This window comes from Puntigrus tetrazona, chromosome 16 (assembly GCF_018831695.1).
Source record: "Puntigrus tetrazona isolate hp1 chromosome 16, ASM1883169v1, whole genome shotgun sequence".
Lineage (NCBI taxonomy): Eukaryota > Metazoa > Chordata > Actinopteri > Cypriniformes > Cyprinidae > Puntigrus > Puntigrus tetrazona.
In genome coordinates this window covers 25,575,907-25,589,866 of record NC_056714.1, presented here as the reverse complement: position 1 = coordinate 25,589,866, position 13,960 = coordinate 25,575,907, and the positions used below count along the sequence as shown (strand labels likewise).

At 37.3% G+C, this 13,960-nt stretch overlaps 1 protein-coding gene across 3 annotated transcripts in view; it reads left to right on the top strand.

Moving 5' to 3' along the window:
* znf385d (zinc finger protein 385D) overlaps positions 1-13,960 on the top strand; it is a 58,569-nt gene that overhangs the window by 37,233 nt on the left and 7,376 nt on the right. For all 3 annotated transcript variants that reach the window (XM_043260186.1, XM_043260187.1, XM_043260185.1), the window contains one exon: positions 13,579-13,863. In XM_043260186.1, the coding sequence (XP_043116121.1) occupies positions 13,579-13,863 (285 nt within the window). The remainder of the gene's footprint in view (positions 1-13,578; positions 13,864-13,960) is intronic.

Here is a 13,960-nt window from a genome sequence, read left to right as displayed (position 1 = left end):
TATATATATATATATATATATATATATATATATATATATATATATATATATATATATTTTTTTTTTTTTTTTTTTTTTTTAAATAATGGTGGACAATATAATGGCAAATAGAAAGCTGTTGCAAAAGAACCTCAACAAAAGAGTCTAAATGATCATTTTTATAATTAATGATAAAAATGCAAGCGCAACGTTTGTAAATAAAACTATGTAAAATAAATGAATATATGAAATCAGTTAAGATTTTTTGACAATTAAATGGCAAAAAAATTAAATAAAAATAAAAGTTGCTGAAACTCCGCAGGTGACAAAAAGCACATCTGGATGGGACAAAATAAATGATTCAGGATTAAATGACAAACAAATCAACTCTAAATAAATTACTTAAAAAAAAATTGCAGAAAAAAACTGCTTCAAAAGCGGCACCTAGTGGCAAGGAATGAATTTACATTTTCATTCAGACCAACATTTGGTCAATGTTTCTTTCTGACATCAACATGAAGCACAATAACTTTTTATACACGGTGCACGTTCAGATTTAAAACAAAAATCCATACATGGGGTGCTATTTTTTTTTCCCCGAAGGATTGCTGGACAATGAAATGGGAACATATTCACTTACTCACCAATACTTTAATGATCAAAAGATGAAAATCACTGTCTGGCCGTGTGAGCTTTTGGTATGGAGATCATGATTTGTCTTTAGTATAACAGCACACTATATATTACCACCATTTGTTGTTTGTTTTGCCATATGAACATTTGTACCCAGAAACAATGGCGTGTGATGTCGAGCTGGACGAGCAGACTGGTCTGTGTTACAAACTTGTGTGTCAGAATCACTAACCTTAAATCTGAAATATATTTCCATAGAGAGATTTCTTTGCACAGGCAAGCCCATCAAAGAAATTCTCCATTGCGCAGATTGCCACTGGAATTGTTGCATTTTGCTCACGCGCTCAATCAAGCGACCATAAATGTGACCGCACTTTCACACTGATCCATGCGTAAAGACTTGCAGCCGGTTGGTTTTGCTGTCTGAAGTCTTAAGAAAGCACCCGGAACACCCAAACATCATCTGCAAGTCTTGCTCTCCCAAAGAGCGCTCCGAAAAATGCAAGAACCTGTGTGAGTTCTGCGATTTATTGCCGCTTTCTGCTACAGAAGAAACATTCATCAGATTTCCCTGGACGAGACTTGACCTCCTCTTCTATTTCTGTCACAAAGATCTCTCTCTGAGCTGGAAACAAGAAATATGTTCCAAAAAAATCGGCCATAATTTGAGTCCTAGGCAGGCGTTTTGCAGTAATTGTGTTGCTATTGCAGCGGTACAGTACTTCACATTCACGTACACCAGTGGAAAATAGCATGACGCCCACTTCAGGTTCTGGTTTTCATTGACCTGTGCTGATCTTGATGAAGTTATATATCGCTCCGGTGGTTCAATGTGACTCGTGGTGCTGTTTCAGATGGTCCAAAGCAAACAGCATCCTCCCGTGTGTGTTTGTTAGCGATCCAGGGGTTGGCTGTATTCTCTGCAGGATTACAGCTGGATCAGGTTTCTGGAGTCTCGTGGCACAAAACTGTGTACGTAAGCACATTGTGGAATTAGGTGCACTCAACACATGTCTGGAACCTGTTCTGGAACCAGTCATTTACTTCGCTCTTGTTTGTTCTGCTTGTTTAGGCCCAGCAGTCAAGCTCGCCCCAATCAAAATGTCTATTTGCGCTCAAACACCTGGTGTAATCTAATTTGTGGCATTTTAAGGGAAAAGTGTAGCCTGAAGTCAGAGAGACGCTCCTTCACAAGCCGTTATTGTCTTATAAAGCAGTGCCTCATCTTTGAGAGCCAGAGGAAATCGTAGATGCAACACAAATAATGCACTAGCGTCAGCAGTTTGTGTTCTCCGTGCATCGTGCGATTCGTAACAACACAGTTCTGTCACCAAAAGTTGTACGTGTCAACACTTTGGGGCGAGTTCACTAAACAGTTGCACAGATTGTTTTGCACGCAATCTTTAAGTGTTAAAAAATAACGCAAAAGACAAGGCTGTATTTAATTGCAAAAAGAAGCAGATGCGTGTAAATGAAATGGTAGCGATTCAAAACACACGTGGCTTTTTTGCCATTTTGACTTTAGTTGTGAAAAAGTCTGATATATTATTTGCATAGTTAATAGGCTAAACTGAATATTTAGTCAATGCTTTTTGCAATGTTTTTTTTTTTTTTTTTTGGCAACAGGAAGGAATAGTGCACCCAAAACAAATTTGCTTAGAACGTACTCACCCTCGGGCCATCCAAAACGTAAATGAATTTGTTTCTTCGTCGAATTTGATGAAATTAGCACTTGTTAACCAACGGCTCCTCTGCAGTGAATGGGTGCCGTCAGAATTAGAGTCCAAACAGCTGATCACAATAATCACTGTAATCCACACTACTCCATTTCATCCAAAATCTGTGGCTTTGTAAGAAACAAATCCCTTTTTAAGACATTACACCTTTGTTTCTGGTCTAGTACTATACTAGAAATACAAGTTTTCTTCTCATGTCAAAGTACACACACATATTTGTTTATGGCTGCCTTGCCTGCAAGCACTGCCTGATCTGTGTATATTTCTCTCCTCATAATGTAGCCGGAAGCAACATTTTGAAGTCTCAGTGTTGGATTTTTTTTCGTACAAACACACATTGCACTTCATAAAACGTTAACCGATGAGCCCAAGCAGGTGTACATCATTGCTCTCATTCTGACGGCACCCATTCGCTGCAGAGGATCGGTTGCTGAGCAAGCGATGAAGAAACAAACTCACCTACATCTCGGTTGGCCTTAGGGAAAATACATTTTTATTTTGGGGCGAACTGTTCCTTGCGGGAAGTACCGCTTTATCTTCTGCAGTGCTTTGTTTAATTGCAACTCTATGCATCATCTTTTTGACTACATGGCAGTCGGGGTTAAGCAGGCGCTAAATGTGCTAAAATAAGAACATGCTGCATTTAAATTAAGCCATTTTTATTCTTTCCCATGCGAACACTCCTCCTTTCTATGTAAATGGGGCTCATTATTGATTGCGCCTTATTCATAAAGCAGGTGCTTTTGTGGAGCGATGCCGTGCATTCGCATTAATTACGTTAGATCGTGACAGCGTGCCGCATCCTGTACTCTTCAGTACTCAAAATTGGGTTTCGCGCCATGCACATCGCATTCACCACAGGTCTTTTGTGTACATTTGGGTTGTGCAATTTGCATAATTTCTTTAGCGAAGGGCGTTAAGACAACGCAGGCACCATGCACGGATAAATGGCGCTATCATCAGCGGCGCAATTCATTTTAGTCGGTTCTGCCTTTTGTATCTCTGGAATGGAAACGCACGTATCGCTGACCTGCCTCAGCCGTTATCAGAAAACTAATCGAGCCGGCGTATTGTTTGCATTAATAAAGCCGGCGAATAAAGAAGAGCACCGTGCCCCGGTTGAGTACATGATCACGCAGGGCCAGAAAGCTCCCGATAAATCACGCCACATCGCACCGAACGCAGCATCACTCCCGACCGCTTCTCTCCCGTTCCCGGCGTTTGCGGCGAGCTGGGCGTTTGTTTGTCAAAATGCCACTCGGTAATGAATATTAATGCGCATAGATGTCAGAGAGATGAATTGTGGGGGCGGCTGAAAGCTGCATTATCTAGAGTTTATTTGCCGCATGTAATGAATAGCGGAGGCTCAGACACTAATAGGGCGGCTTCAGAGAGCAGATAGCAGCGCTCAAGATAGTCTGCTCTTTTGGAGTGGCTATTTAATGCGTTTAATTCAAGGTTTTCTTTTTTTCTCTTATTAAATAACAGTCATTTGTCAGGGCTGGGAAGTGAATAATGTGTGGGAAGAGAATATGTTTGCATTCGACTACATATTTTGGAGTTATTTGTTATCTTCCACCTCGATGTCACCGCGCTCTTAACTGCATTTCTTCGCTTGGGGCTTATCTGTAAAGGTCATACTACTACACTTCAGCATGGAAATTGCTTCGGACCTTGAGGAAAAAATATATGTAATATATGCATACTCTACGGCAGGGATACTTGTGTGTTATTAGAAGCTTTATTTTTTTATTTAATAATTCATTTTTAGTAATCACCGCATTTTCATTGCGTGTATTGTAAAATAACAAAAAAAATTGAAATAATAAAAGCAAATAAATAAAAAAAGCAAATAAAATTGCATAAATTGCAAAATAAAATAAAAATATAATAAAAATAAAACAATATTTATATATACATTTGCTAATTTTATATTATATATTTTATTTACTGTCAAAACAAAATTGATTCAACATCTTCAGCATTTCAAATTCATACAGTTTATTTGCTAGAGTTTAGAAAAGGGTTATGAAATATGACAAGACCTCAGGGATAAACTGTGTCGGAACAAATTCGTCTTGATAATGAAATGAAATAGCTGTCAGCTGTTAAAACTAAGTACACAATTAGATCAAACCAATTTAGGTTAACCAATCACCAAGCAGTGCTTACTTTTTGTTCAGTCTGTGGTGTAAAAAGTTCACATTACATTACAGAAAAAACACTTAAGCAAAACATGGTCGGGTCAAAGTGTCTGAACGTTTTTGGTCCCAAATGTTTTAATAGTTTTAGTTCAATGTATGGGTACTTTATTACTTTATTGTGCTTTCCTCATTTACACACCATAGTGTTCACCCACTAGTAAAAAAAATATTAAAAATGGTAAAATATTTGCTTTCACTGATAGTATGTAAATGTTATATAATAGTATAGCATATGCTATTTATGCATATATATATATATATATATATATATATATATATATATATATATATGTGTGTGTGTGTGTGTATGTATATATATATATATATATATAGAGAGAGAGAGAGAGAGAGAGAGAGAGAGAATTATGCAATATATGTACAATTTTATATATTATTTTTATTTATTTATTTTATTAAACATTTATATAAACACATATATTGCATTATTACATGCATATTAAAAGTAGTACTTAATACTTCACAAATATGCTTTAAAATTTTTGAATGCAACAAAAGTGTGTTTGCATGCGTAGGCTGCAGTTGTTGTTTTTTTTACATTTTGTGCCCAGAAATGTGCTTTACATAATCAGTAGCGCTAATAGTAACATTTTTAGCAATAATTACCAAACGAACCATTATTGGAAGTGAAAGCCGGTTCGCTTTCTTTTCCCTGGTGCATCTGAAGCATCTAGCCCAGCCACGGACGTGTAGTGGTGCAAAAGTAAGAAATTGTCAGTGCTGGAAATGACATCTAATCAGTGAGACAGCGGCAGCGCAAATGGCCACTATCTAAGTCAGAGAGAGAGGACGGTCCTTTGATGTGATGCCCGAGACGGACAGAGGGCAGAGAGAGAGCCGCTGTAGATGAGGAGATGAGTCAGCAGCCGCGTGTGTGTGTGTGTGTGTGTGTGTGTGTGTGTGTGTGTGTGTGTGTGTGTGTGTGTGTGTGTGTGTGACAGAGACGCCTCCATCTCTCTGTTCCAGTCCAGTGCAGCAGGAAATGTACCCTGATATTAGCTATTAAAGAGCAGATTGTCAGGGGAGGGACGCCAGCTCAGACAGCTGCACAATACATGCAGAAAGCACAAGTCAGGGAAGAGAGAAGAAGAGATGCTTTCACGTGCTTCAGGGCTGGATTACGGACCGGGGCGGTGTTCTTCTAAAAGCACGCGCCGCCTGAATGATCACCTGCGAATCTTATATGCGTCGCTTTCAGAAGAGATCTCAGCACCGTGGCTTGTGCGGGTCCCAGAAAGTCTTAAAATCATTAAAAAAAAAAGACAACGTTGCGTGCGTTGCTAAAAATGCATATCTTCAGGATGCTTCGTTTTTCAGTACGAAACATCCTTAATTCAAAATACATGGAAAATAAAGATACGGCTTAAGTGAGTTGGTTTATACAAGAGCGAATGTACCACAAGACCGTGTCAGTTTTACAAAATCGAGATTTCTAAATCAATATTTGGCCGAGATGCAACTATTTGAAAATCTGTAATCTAAGGGTGTCAGAATGAAGACTATATATATTTACAGCAGGAAATTTATAAACATCTTCATAGAACATGATCTTTACTTAATATCATAATAGTTTGTGTTGTATTTTTGGCTAAAAATATATCATTAACCTGCTTTATTTTGTTCAGTTTAAAAAAAAAACAAGACTTCTTGTCTTTGGTCGTTTTCCTTCTTAAGCAAATGCATCTTGTTTTAAGAATCTTGAGACGTTCACACAAGAAAACAACAGAAATACAGCATCGGACCTCTGCAGTTATTTACAGATTTAAGTGCGAAGGTATTCGTGCCATAAGCTATTTTAATTCTATTTTAAATTCGTATTTATGGAGTAATGCCAAGTGACGTAGTTTGTATTTTCAAGTTTTCTTTACTTCGACCTTACTTTTAGCTAACTGTTTTAACCCTGGTTCAGATTTGCCAAGATCTCAAAAAACACAAAAGTCAGCCATCAAAACTAGAATATAGATCTCAGCATAAACGAGTGTTTTTCATCGAGTGATCTGCGTTCATTCAATACCGTTATACCCATTACTTCATGACTCATTTGTTTCCGTTTTTATTCCCCTTGAGGCATTTTATAAGAAACATCTGAGACAGAGTTGATAGTCAAAGGTGAAGCGTGTCATTTCTGCGTCTCCAAACAAAAGTGCGCAAGTAAGGGCCGCCTTAAAGTCAGTATAAAAAGCATACACTAAGATAGGAGGAAGTTATGAGGAAAAATGCACAGAGGAAACCAATAAGTTTGAGAAAGGGCGATAAAAATGTATTTTGAGGAGAGAGATGTGCGAGCTCCAACTGTTCGGTCATCGGCGAACCTGATGTGCTTTCCCAGAATCCTCAGCGTCTGCAGCGCTCAGCCTTTCGTCGGGCACTGAACCGGAAAAAAGCCTTACGAACACGTACAGCCTGCTACAGATGACGATGATTCTCTTCCGCTGCTGCATTTATACGACTCAAAGTACAGTGCGATTGTAAAATATTAACGCTATAGGTTTCTATTTGAAATAATATAAAACGTCGTTTATTTCTGTGATCAAAGCTGGATTTGTAACACCATTACTCCAGTCGTCACGTGATTTTTCAGAAATTGTTCTAATGCTGATTTGCTGTTTAAGAAACAACACAGATTATTATGTCGAAAACAATCCTATTGTTGTAAAAACTGTAACAAATATAATTTTTTTCCGTAATATTTGATAAATATAAAGTGCAAAAGACCAGCGTTTATATGAAATAGAATCTTTTAAAAGTTTTTACCTGCATTTTTATATATTTAACTTTTTTTCTCCAATATAATTTATCTCCAGTATGTAGCTATTTTCTCCAGGAATTATCTTGTTTTTTTTTTGTGCGTGTTTTCGCAGTTTTATGGTACTATTATAATCTCGTGTAAAGAGATGAGTGTGTAAAATAATAATTGTTTTGATCACTGTTCTGAATCCAATCCTTGCTACTTTTTTAAATATGGATAAAAAAAAAAATCGATACTTTAAAATAAATAGGTTTAAACAGGCTCTTTTCTTCCTTTTGACATGTTGCATGTATTGCAGATATTCACGCAGCTAAATATTCTGGGCGCATGACGTTTTTGTGAAAATGATCAAAAATGCTGGAGGTTAATGCACCTATGCGTGCCTGCTGTTTCTTAACTGCTCCGTCTGTGCACGAAACATCGAAGTCTTGCGATTGGACGGATCGATCGGCTGCCGTGTCACCGGCGTCATGGCGGCGGCACCAATGACCTCCTCGCTGGTGTTTCGCAGCAGCTATTACTCTCTATAAAATATGGAGAATTTCTAAATGAGATATTTGGGGCAATTAATAAAAAACAGAGGTCTGACAGGAACGCGTGGCCCTCGGGGACTGATTTCACAAGTCAGTGTGATTCATAATGGGGCGTAATCATTATAATTAGAGGCCTTAATCCAGCATCATGGTGAAAATGTAATCAGAACTCAAGGGAACTTTCTGATTAGTTGGTATAATAATGAGGGTGGAAGGATTATGGAGACGTGCACTTATTACTGCCCCCGTAATTAAAGAGCAGAGATCGGTGGGACCGGAGAGGAGCTGAGAGAATGAGCAGCTCTCTTTCTTTCGGTTATATGTCATTCTCTATTGGCTTACCTGAGAAAAGTGTATATATATATATATATATATATATATATATATATATATATATATACACACACACACACACACACACACACACACACACAAACATATATATATATACATAAAATTGGTAGGATTTAAATATCCAGATATTTTTCAGTGTATTATTTACTGTAATTCTATATTAATAATGACTACTATAACATAATTGTTTACATATAAAAAATTTTTAATATTGTATTAATACTTATTCATCTTTTTGAAGTTCTACAAGCTAATATTTGTTTTAATAATAACATTTTCATTATTACGATACTTTGTAATTTTTATTAGTTTCTTAAATATATCTATACTTTTTATTTATCATAGCACATCAAGTAAAATTACTTAGTTAATAAAGTTAAATATTGTTTTTCATATATTCACACACACACACACACACACACACACACACACACATATATATATATATATTTATTATTATATTATATTATTTTATTTTAAATATTAGAAATATTAATTTCATTTATTTATTAATCTTTTTCCAAGGCAATATCATCAACTATTTTATCAAACAAGATGATATTTTACAGTCATTAATATACAAAGAACATCAAGGCCCTTTAGTCACGGTTTCAAAACATCCGTCGTTGCATTTTAGCATTTAAGAAAACAAAAATGTGTTCACTGCGTATCACAAGTACCACTGAATGAATGCAGTGACATTCAGATATTTCAAGTGTGTCCAAAAAGTGTGTCTTGCCATATATTTTAGGGCTTGGTATATGATTGATGACATTAAAATGAACTACATGGATTGACCCAGATCTGTTCTGCCACCTTCAGCACCTTGATATAGCAGATCGATCAAGGCCATTCCGGTCATTAATGAGGAACCATTGATCTCTTTGTCTTTTTCCTTCTCTGATGTTTCTCCTTCTTCTGGCTCGCGGGTCACAGCAGAGTCTATAGATCACCAGCACACTGACAGACAATCAAAGCGGCCTGTACTCTCACAAATTACCCTTTAATGACTTATTTTCACACACAAATGCTGCTCGGATTGATCACATGTCGTAGTTTGGGATGTGCCAGACTTCCCGTAGAGTCGGCCGCTTGTGATCGGAGCCTCCTGATGGTAGCTGAAAATGAGGCTAATGTTCAGGTCAGCGCCGACGCTCACCTCATTTACTCTTTATCTGTCATCCGAGGTGAATCTCCTCATAAACAGCGAATGACTTTGTGGGCTTTTTGACGTTAGCGGCAAATTGATTAATTGCAAGTGGAGCTGTTTTAAATTACCTTTTCACAGAAAGAGTAAAGCTGGATGGAAAGTATTATCTAAATTGCTCGGCCTGTTGACAAGATAACATTTATCCACACCGTGTTCTTGCAGAGAAGATAAGTGTGGTAGTTTTTCCGATTACGAAGAACCACGCTGCCGTAGATCCAGCCTTTATTATTTGCATCATCCTTGAGCACAGTACGGTAAGAAACTATCCGCAGAAGCTGATTCGTAAACGAATGACTCGTTTGAATCAGCCGATTTTAACGAATCAGCCAAAAAGACAAATTAGCTCTCATTTAAAATGCTACCGCAAATAGTGTTGTGTTTGTTTCGTATGCAATCAGAACTATTTATTTGAGGGTTTTCCTCAAAAGTAATAAAAGAACCATTAATGGAGTCATTACGGAACTGGAATCATTAAGTGGAACGCGATTCATAATTGGTGAAATTGCCTGTGATTCAGCATCCTACTTAAAATAGGACATAATTCTTTCCAGATGCGCTCCTTCGCACACGTCTTTGCACCGAATGTGCGCTTATTAAAGCAGTACTAAAACTATTAGAAGTTAATCGAAGAAAGCTACAATAAAGCATGAACATCAGGTGAAATTATAACATTTAAAATTTAAAACTAAAAAGATTTAAAATGAACATTTGAGCTAAATAATGTTTCAGTTTCTGATGTTTCAAGTTCTAAAACAAAAAAATAAATTCAAGTTAAATAGACATTCTAAAAATCAAAACAAAAACTAATAAAAAAAACTATAAAAATAAAAAATGAGTTAAAATATTATAAAATTAAAATATGGTTTAACTACATCAACTTCAGCATTTACTAATAAATTTTTCACAGCAAATGCTGTTAACATTTAATGGAAACAGGTGAACTGTAAACATTAACAGTGGTTAAGTATATTGCTCGTTGTTGGTAGTACATTAATGCTAATGTTGAAGACTTTGATTTATTTAATTTGAATATATTTTACTCGTTTTAGTTTTTCATTTTTAAGATTGAATTACTATTTTCATCAACATACAAAACAAAGAATGATTTTTTTTTATTTTTTATAAATCTATGTAACAAAAATGCATCAAAGTAATATAAAAAAGTTGAAATGTCATCTGAATATTACATCACTGTAATCAGTAAGAGACTACACCTACAATTTGCAAGTAACTACCCAGTACTTTCATTGACGTGTTGTAGTAGACCTAGAGTTATTGTATTACAGGTTGACGTGGTTGTTTTTTCCTGTGTAAGTCCTCATCTGTAGAGCTTTGAGAAGAGCTCTTCTGGCTCTTATTCACGGTGGTCAAGCTCGACTGAAGTGTCCGTGCGGCTGCGGATTTAATAGAAACTGGAGTGTAAATGAAGTTCTCTGTGCCGAGCCGTCACAGTCAATGATGCTTCTCTGGTGGGAGAGAAATGGCTCCTTTTGCCATCGGCGCTGGCGGCCTGGTTCACGGCTCAACAAGCTAATCTCCTTTAGCCAGCTGGTGAGCCTTTCAACATGGATGAAGGACTCTAAAACTGTATGTGCAGAACTATATTGGTGAAGTTAGGGTTAACTAGGGCTCAGACGATTAGTGTCCACACTGTCCAAAAAAATGATAATAAAAAAAAGTTTTTTTGTGTGCGGTTGAATAGTCCTTGATCTCATTTGATGAAGCGTGAGTGCCTGCAATGGCGCTGTTCGACCAGTGTGGCGCTGTGGGCTGTATTTCAGCCCAATAGTAGCGAGGAGTAATTTTTCATAATACTGAATGTGGTAACATGCGTAGGTTAAGCTTATGGGGCTGTCACACTATGAAAGAGCGACTCTAACTGTAAACAGGTGAACTAATTCCAGATGTTGCGCATGCACGACCGAACGAATCACTCCTCTCTGAGGCGACTCGTTCTTCCCGAGTCACGTTGAAGAGTCGTTCAAAATGAAAACGGCCCATCGTGAGCGCAGTCGGGTATAAGGAGTTATACAGTAACTTTACTGTATTCTAGCTACTTTTCGTGATAACGCAATGTAATGCATTATGTTTTAAATGTACGCAATTTGATTAGGTACTTGCGTTATCCATGCAGTGTTTAAAAATCATGTTTTGACTCGTGAAAATGAGATTCTCCACTGGATTATTCGGAGACTGAGACGGCAGAATCTGTACTCTACTGTACAAAAGACAATGTTCCGGCGATGTTGCACGTTTAGAAATAAAAGTAGACCTTCTACAATTAAATGTTGCACGCTAAAAAAATAAGTTACCAAACAAGTTATTTTCACCGTTAACTGTGGAAAAAATATAACATTTTCAGTTTTATGTCATTTTTACATTTTTGATTACTTTTTAAACGCAGTGATCGGTAAAGAAGCAATAGTAATTTGTAGTGGATTACTTTTTTGAGTAACTTACGAGATTTTGTAAATGCACCTAAAACAAAAGAGTTTGGGAAAGGCCAATAAGTCGCGTCACATTTGTAATATCTGATAGACTACGATACGATAGACGGTATCAATAGACTACTAAAAAGCAAGCAACTTTACAGTATCGACCTTGAAAAAAACAATGGCAGTGTCACTTTCAGTTAGAACTGCAACAGCTTTATATATGTGTAGAATGTATATTTTAACGAATTACGAAAGTCGAAAGTTTACCGATTCATTGGTGCAGTAATCAGTTTTCATTCTAACAATCATTAGATTAATTGTTTTTCAGAACAACGGTTTGTTGAAGCCCTTGGGTTAACTGATTGGTCTTAGTTTGAGCAGCACGTTCGGTGGCATCCATCCCTCTTTTCTTTTATGGATGATCCGAGCAGGAGCTCTGGGATAAATAAGAGACTCTATTTAACAGGTCACCAAAATAGAACGACATAATTCAGTATCGATCGGGTCCCCGGAGTCTGAAATGAAGAGAGCCTCTGTGTTATTACCGTACAAAGTGTTCAGACCCCTTAGACATTGATCAGAGCGTCCTGCCAAAAGCATCTGGGGAAAATCAGCAGCAGTTTATCTTATTCGGTGCAATTAATTTCAGCGTCGACTGTATTAGGTAACACTGGCACGTGGCGCCATCTATCTCGATGTTTGACGGTTATTTTCCAGCACAAATAAAGGAAGTCTTCAAATCGAAGCGAGTCCAACACTCGGGGAAAAACTCGGGGAGTGCCGTTTGATGGAATAATGCGCTCATGCATTATTGACGATGGCAATGAAGGAGCTTTTAGAGGTCGACGAGTCATCAGCGACATCACAGTTCGTGTTTATGAGCGCCCGCTGCATATTTATTCATCCAAAACACAATCCAATACTCATCCATCCAGTGGACAACGTAATGCGTGTATAATTAGAAAAGTCTGACTTTGAGCCTCGGTAGCGTTCGGTGCCGTGCTTGGGTTAGAAAAATAGGCGCGTTTTTTTTTATTCATTAAATTACATTTTGCAATGTCATTTGTACATTAGATTTCATATCGCATAGCCCATAAAATCAAAGACATTAAAAATTAAAAGGTACTTGAGCTTAATTATTTTTTTCCTTTTATATTTGAAAATATGATCGATGCAAATTAAATAAACATAATAAATATATTTGTTTGATTTTGGTGATGTTATGATGCTTTTTTTAATTTATATAATTCATGAAATGATGTTTTTGCATTATTAAAAGTGTACTTTGTGTTGAGGTGTATTCTGTTGGTCATGCAGGACTATTTTTAATTTAGTAATTACATTTTTTTTACATTTAGACCAAACTAAATGGTTGTTCGTAATAAATGTAAAATCACTGTGTGCTTTAGATTTTAGATTTATTTTTACATTGCAATCATTTATTTTATTTGAATCTTTATGTAATCTTTGTATAATCTATTCAATTAAGTACTTTTAAAAATGAAAGGTACTTCATTTCAATTATTTTCTCTTTATATTTGGACCTTGATAAATGGAAACCAAACAATTATTCATAGTACGTGAATGATGAGTCTGGCATCGGGGCAAGAACAGCTTCGGGTTATGAAATGCATAAATCCTCGCGATAATAACCCTAAAACTATTATTTTAAACAAGATATGCCACTAAAGCACACTTACCAATGACGGGTCGTTTGTCTTTTACAGGTGGGAGTCCTGTAGAGCCCGTGGCCCCTTCTTCGCCCTCTTCTGCCCCGGAGTCCGGCCCCGGCGTGGAGCCCACAGAGCCGGAGTCTACCTCAGGGTCAGGAGGAGAGGACGGCCGCTCCATCACGCCCAGCCCGCCTGAACCGGAGGAGAACGACCCCGCCGTCAGTCCGGAGACAGAGACCGAGCCGGAGACGGAGGATGAGAAAGCTCTGCGTCTGCTCTACTGCTCGCTCTGTAAGGTGGCCGTCAACTCGGCGTCACAGCTAGACGCTCACAACAGCGGTGAGAACTCCAGTGACGTCGGATCTAGTCTACATCAGCATGATTTAACAAAAGTTTGCCATCGCTATTTTTTTCAATAAATTATGTTTGTCATTCA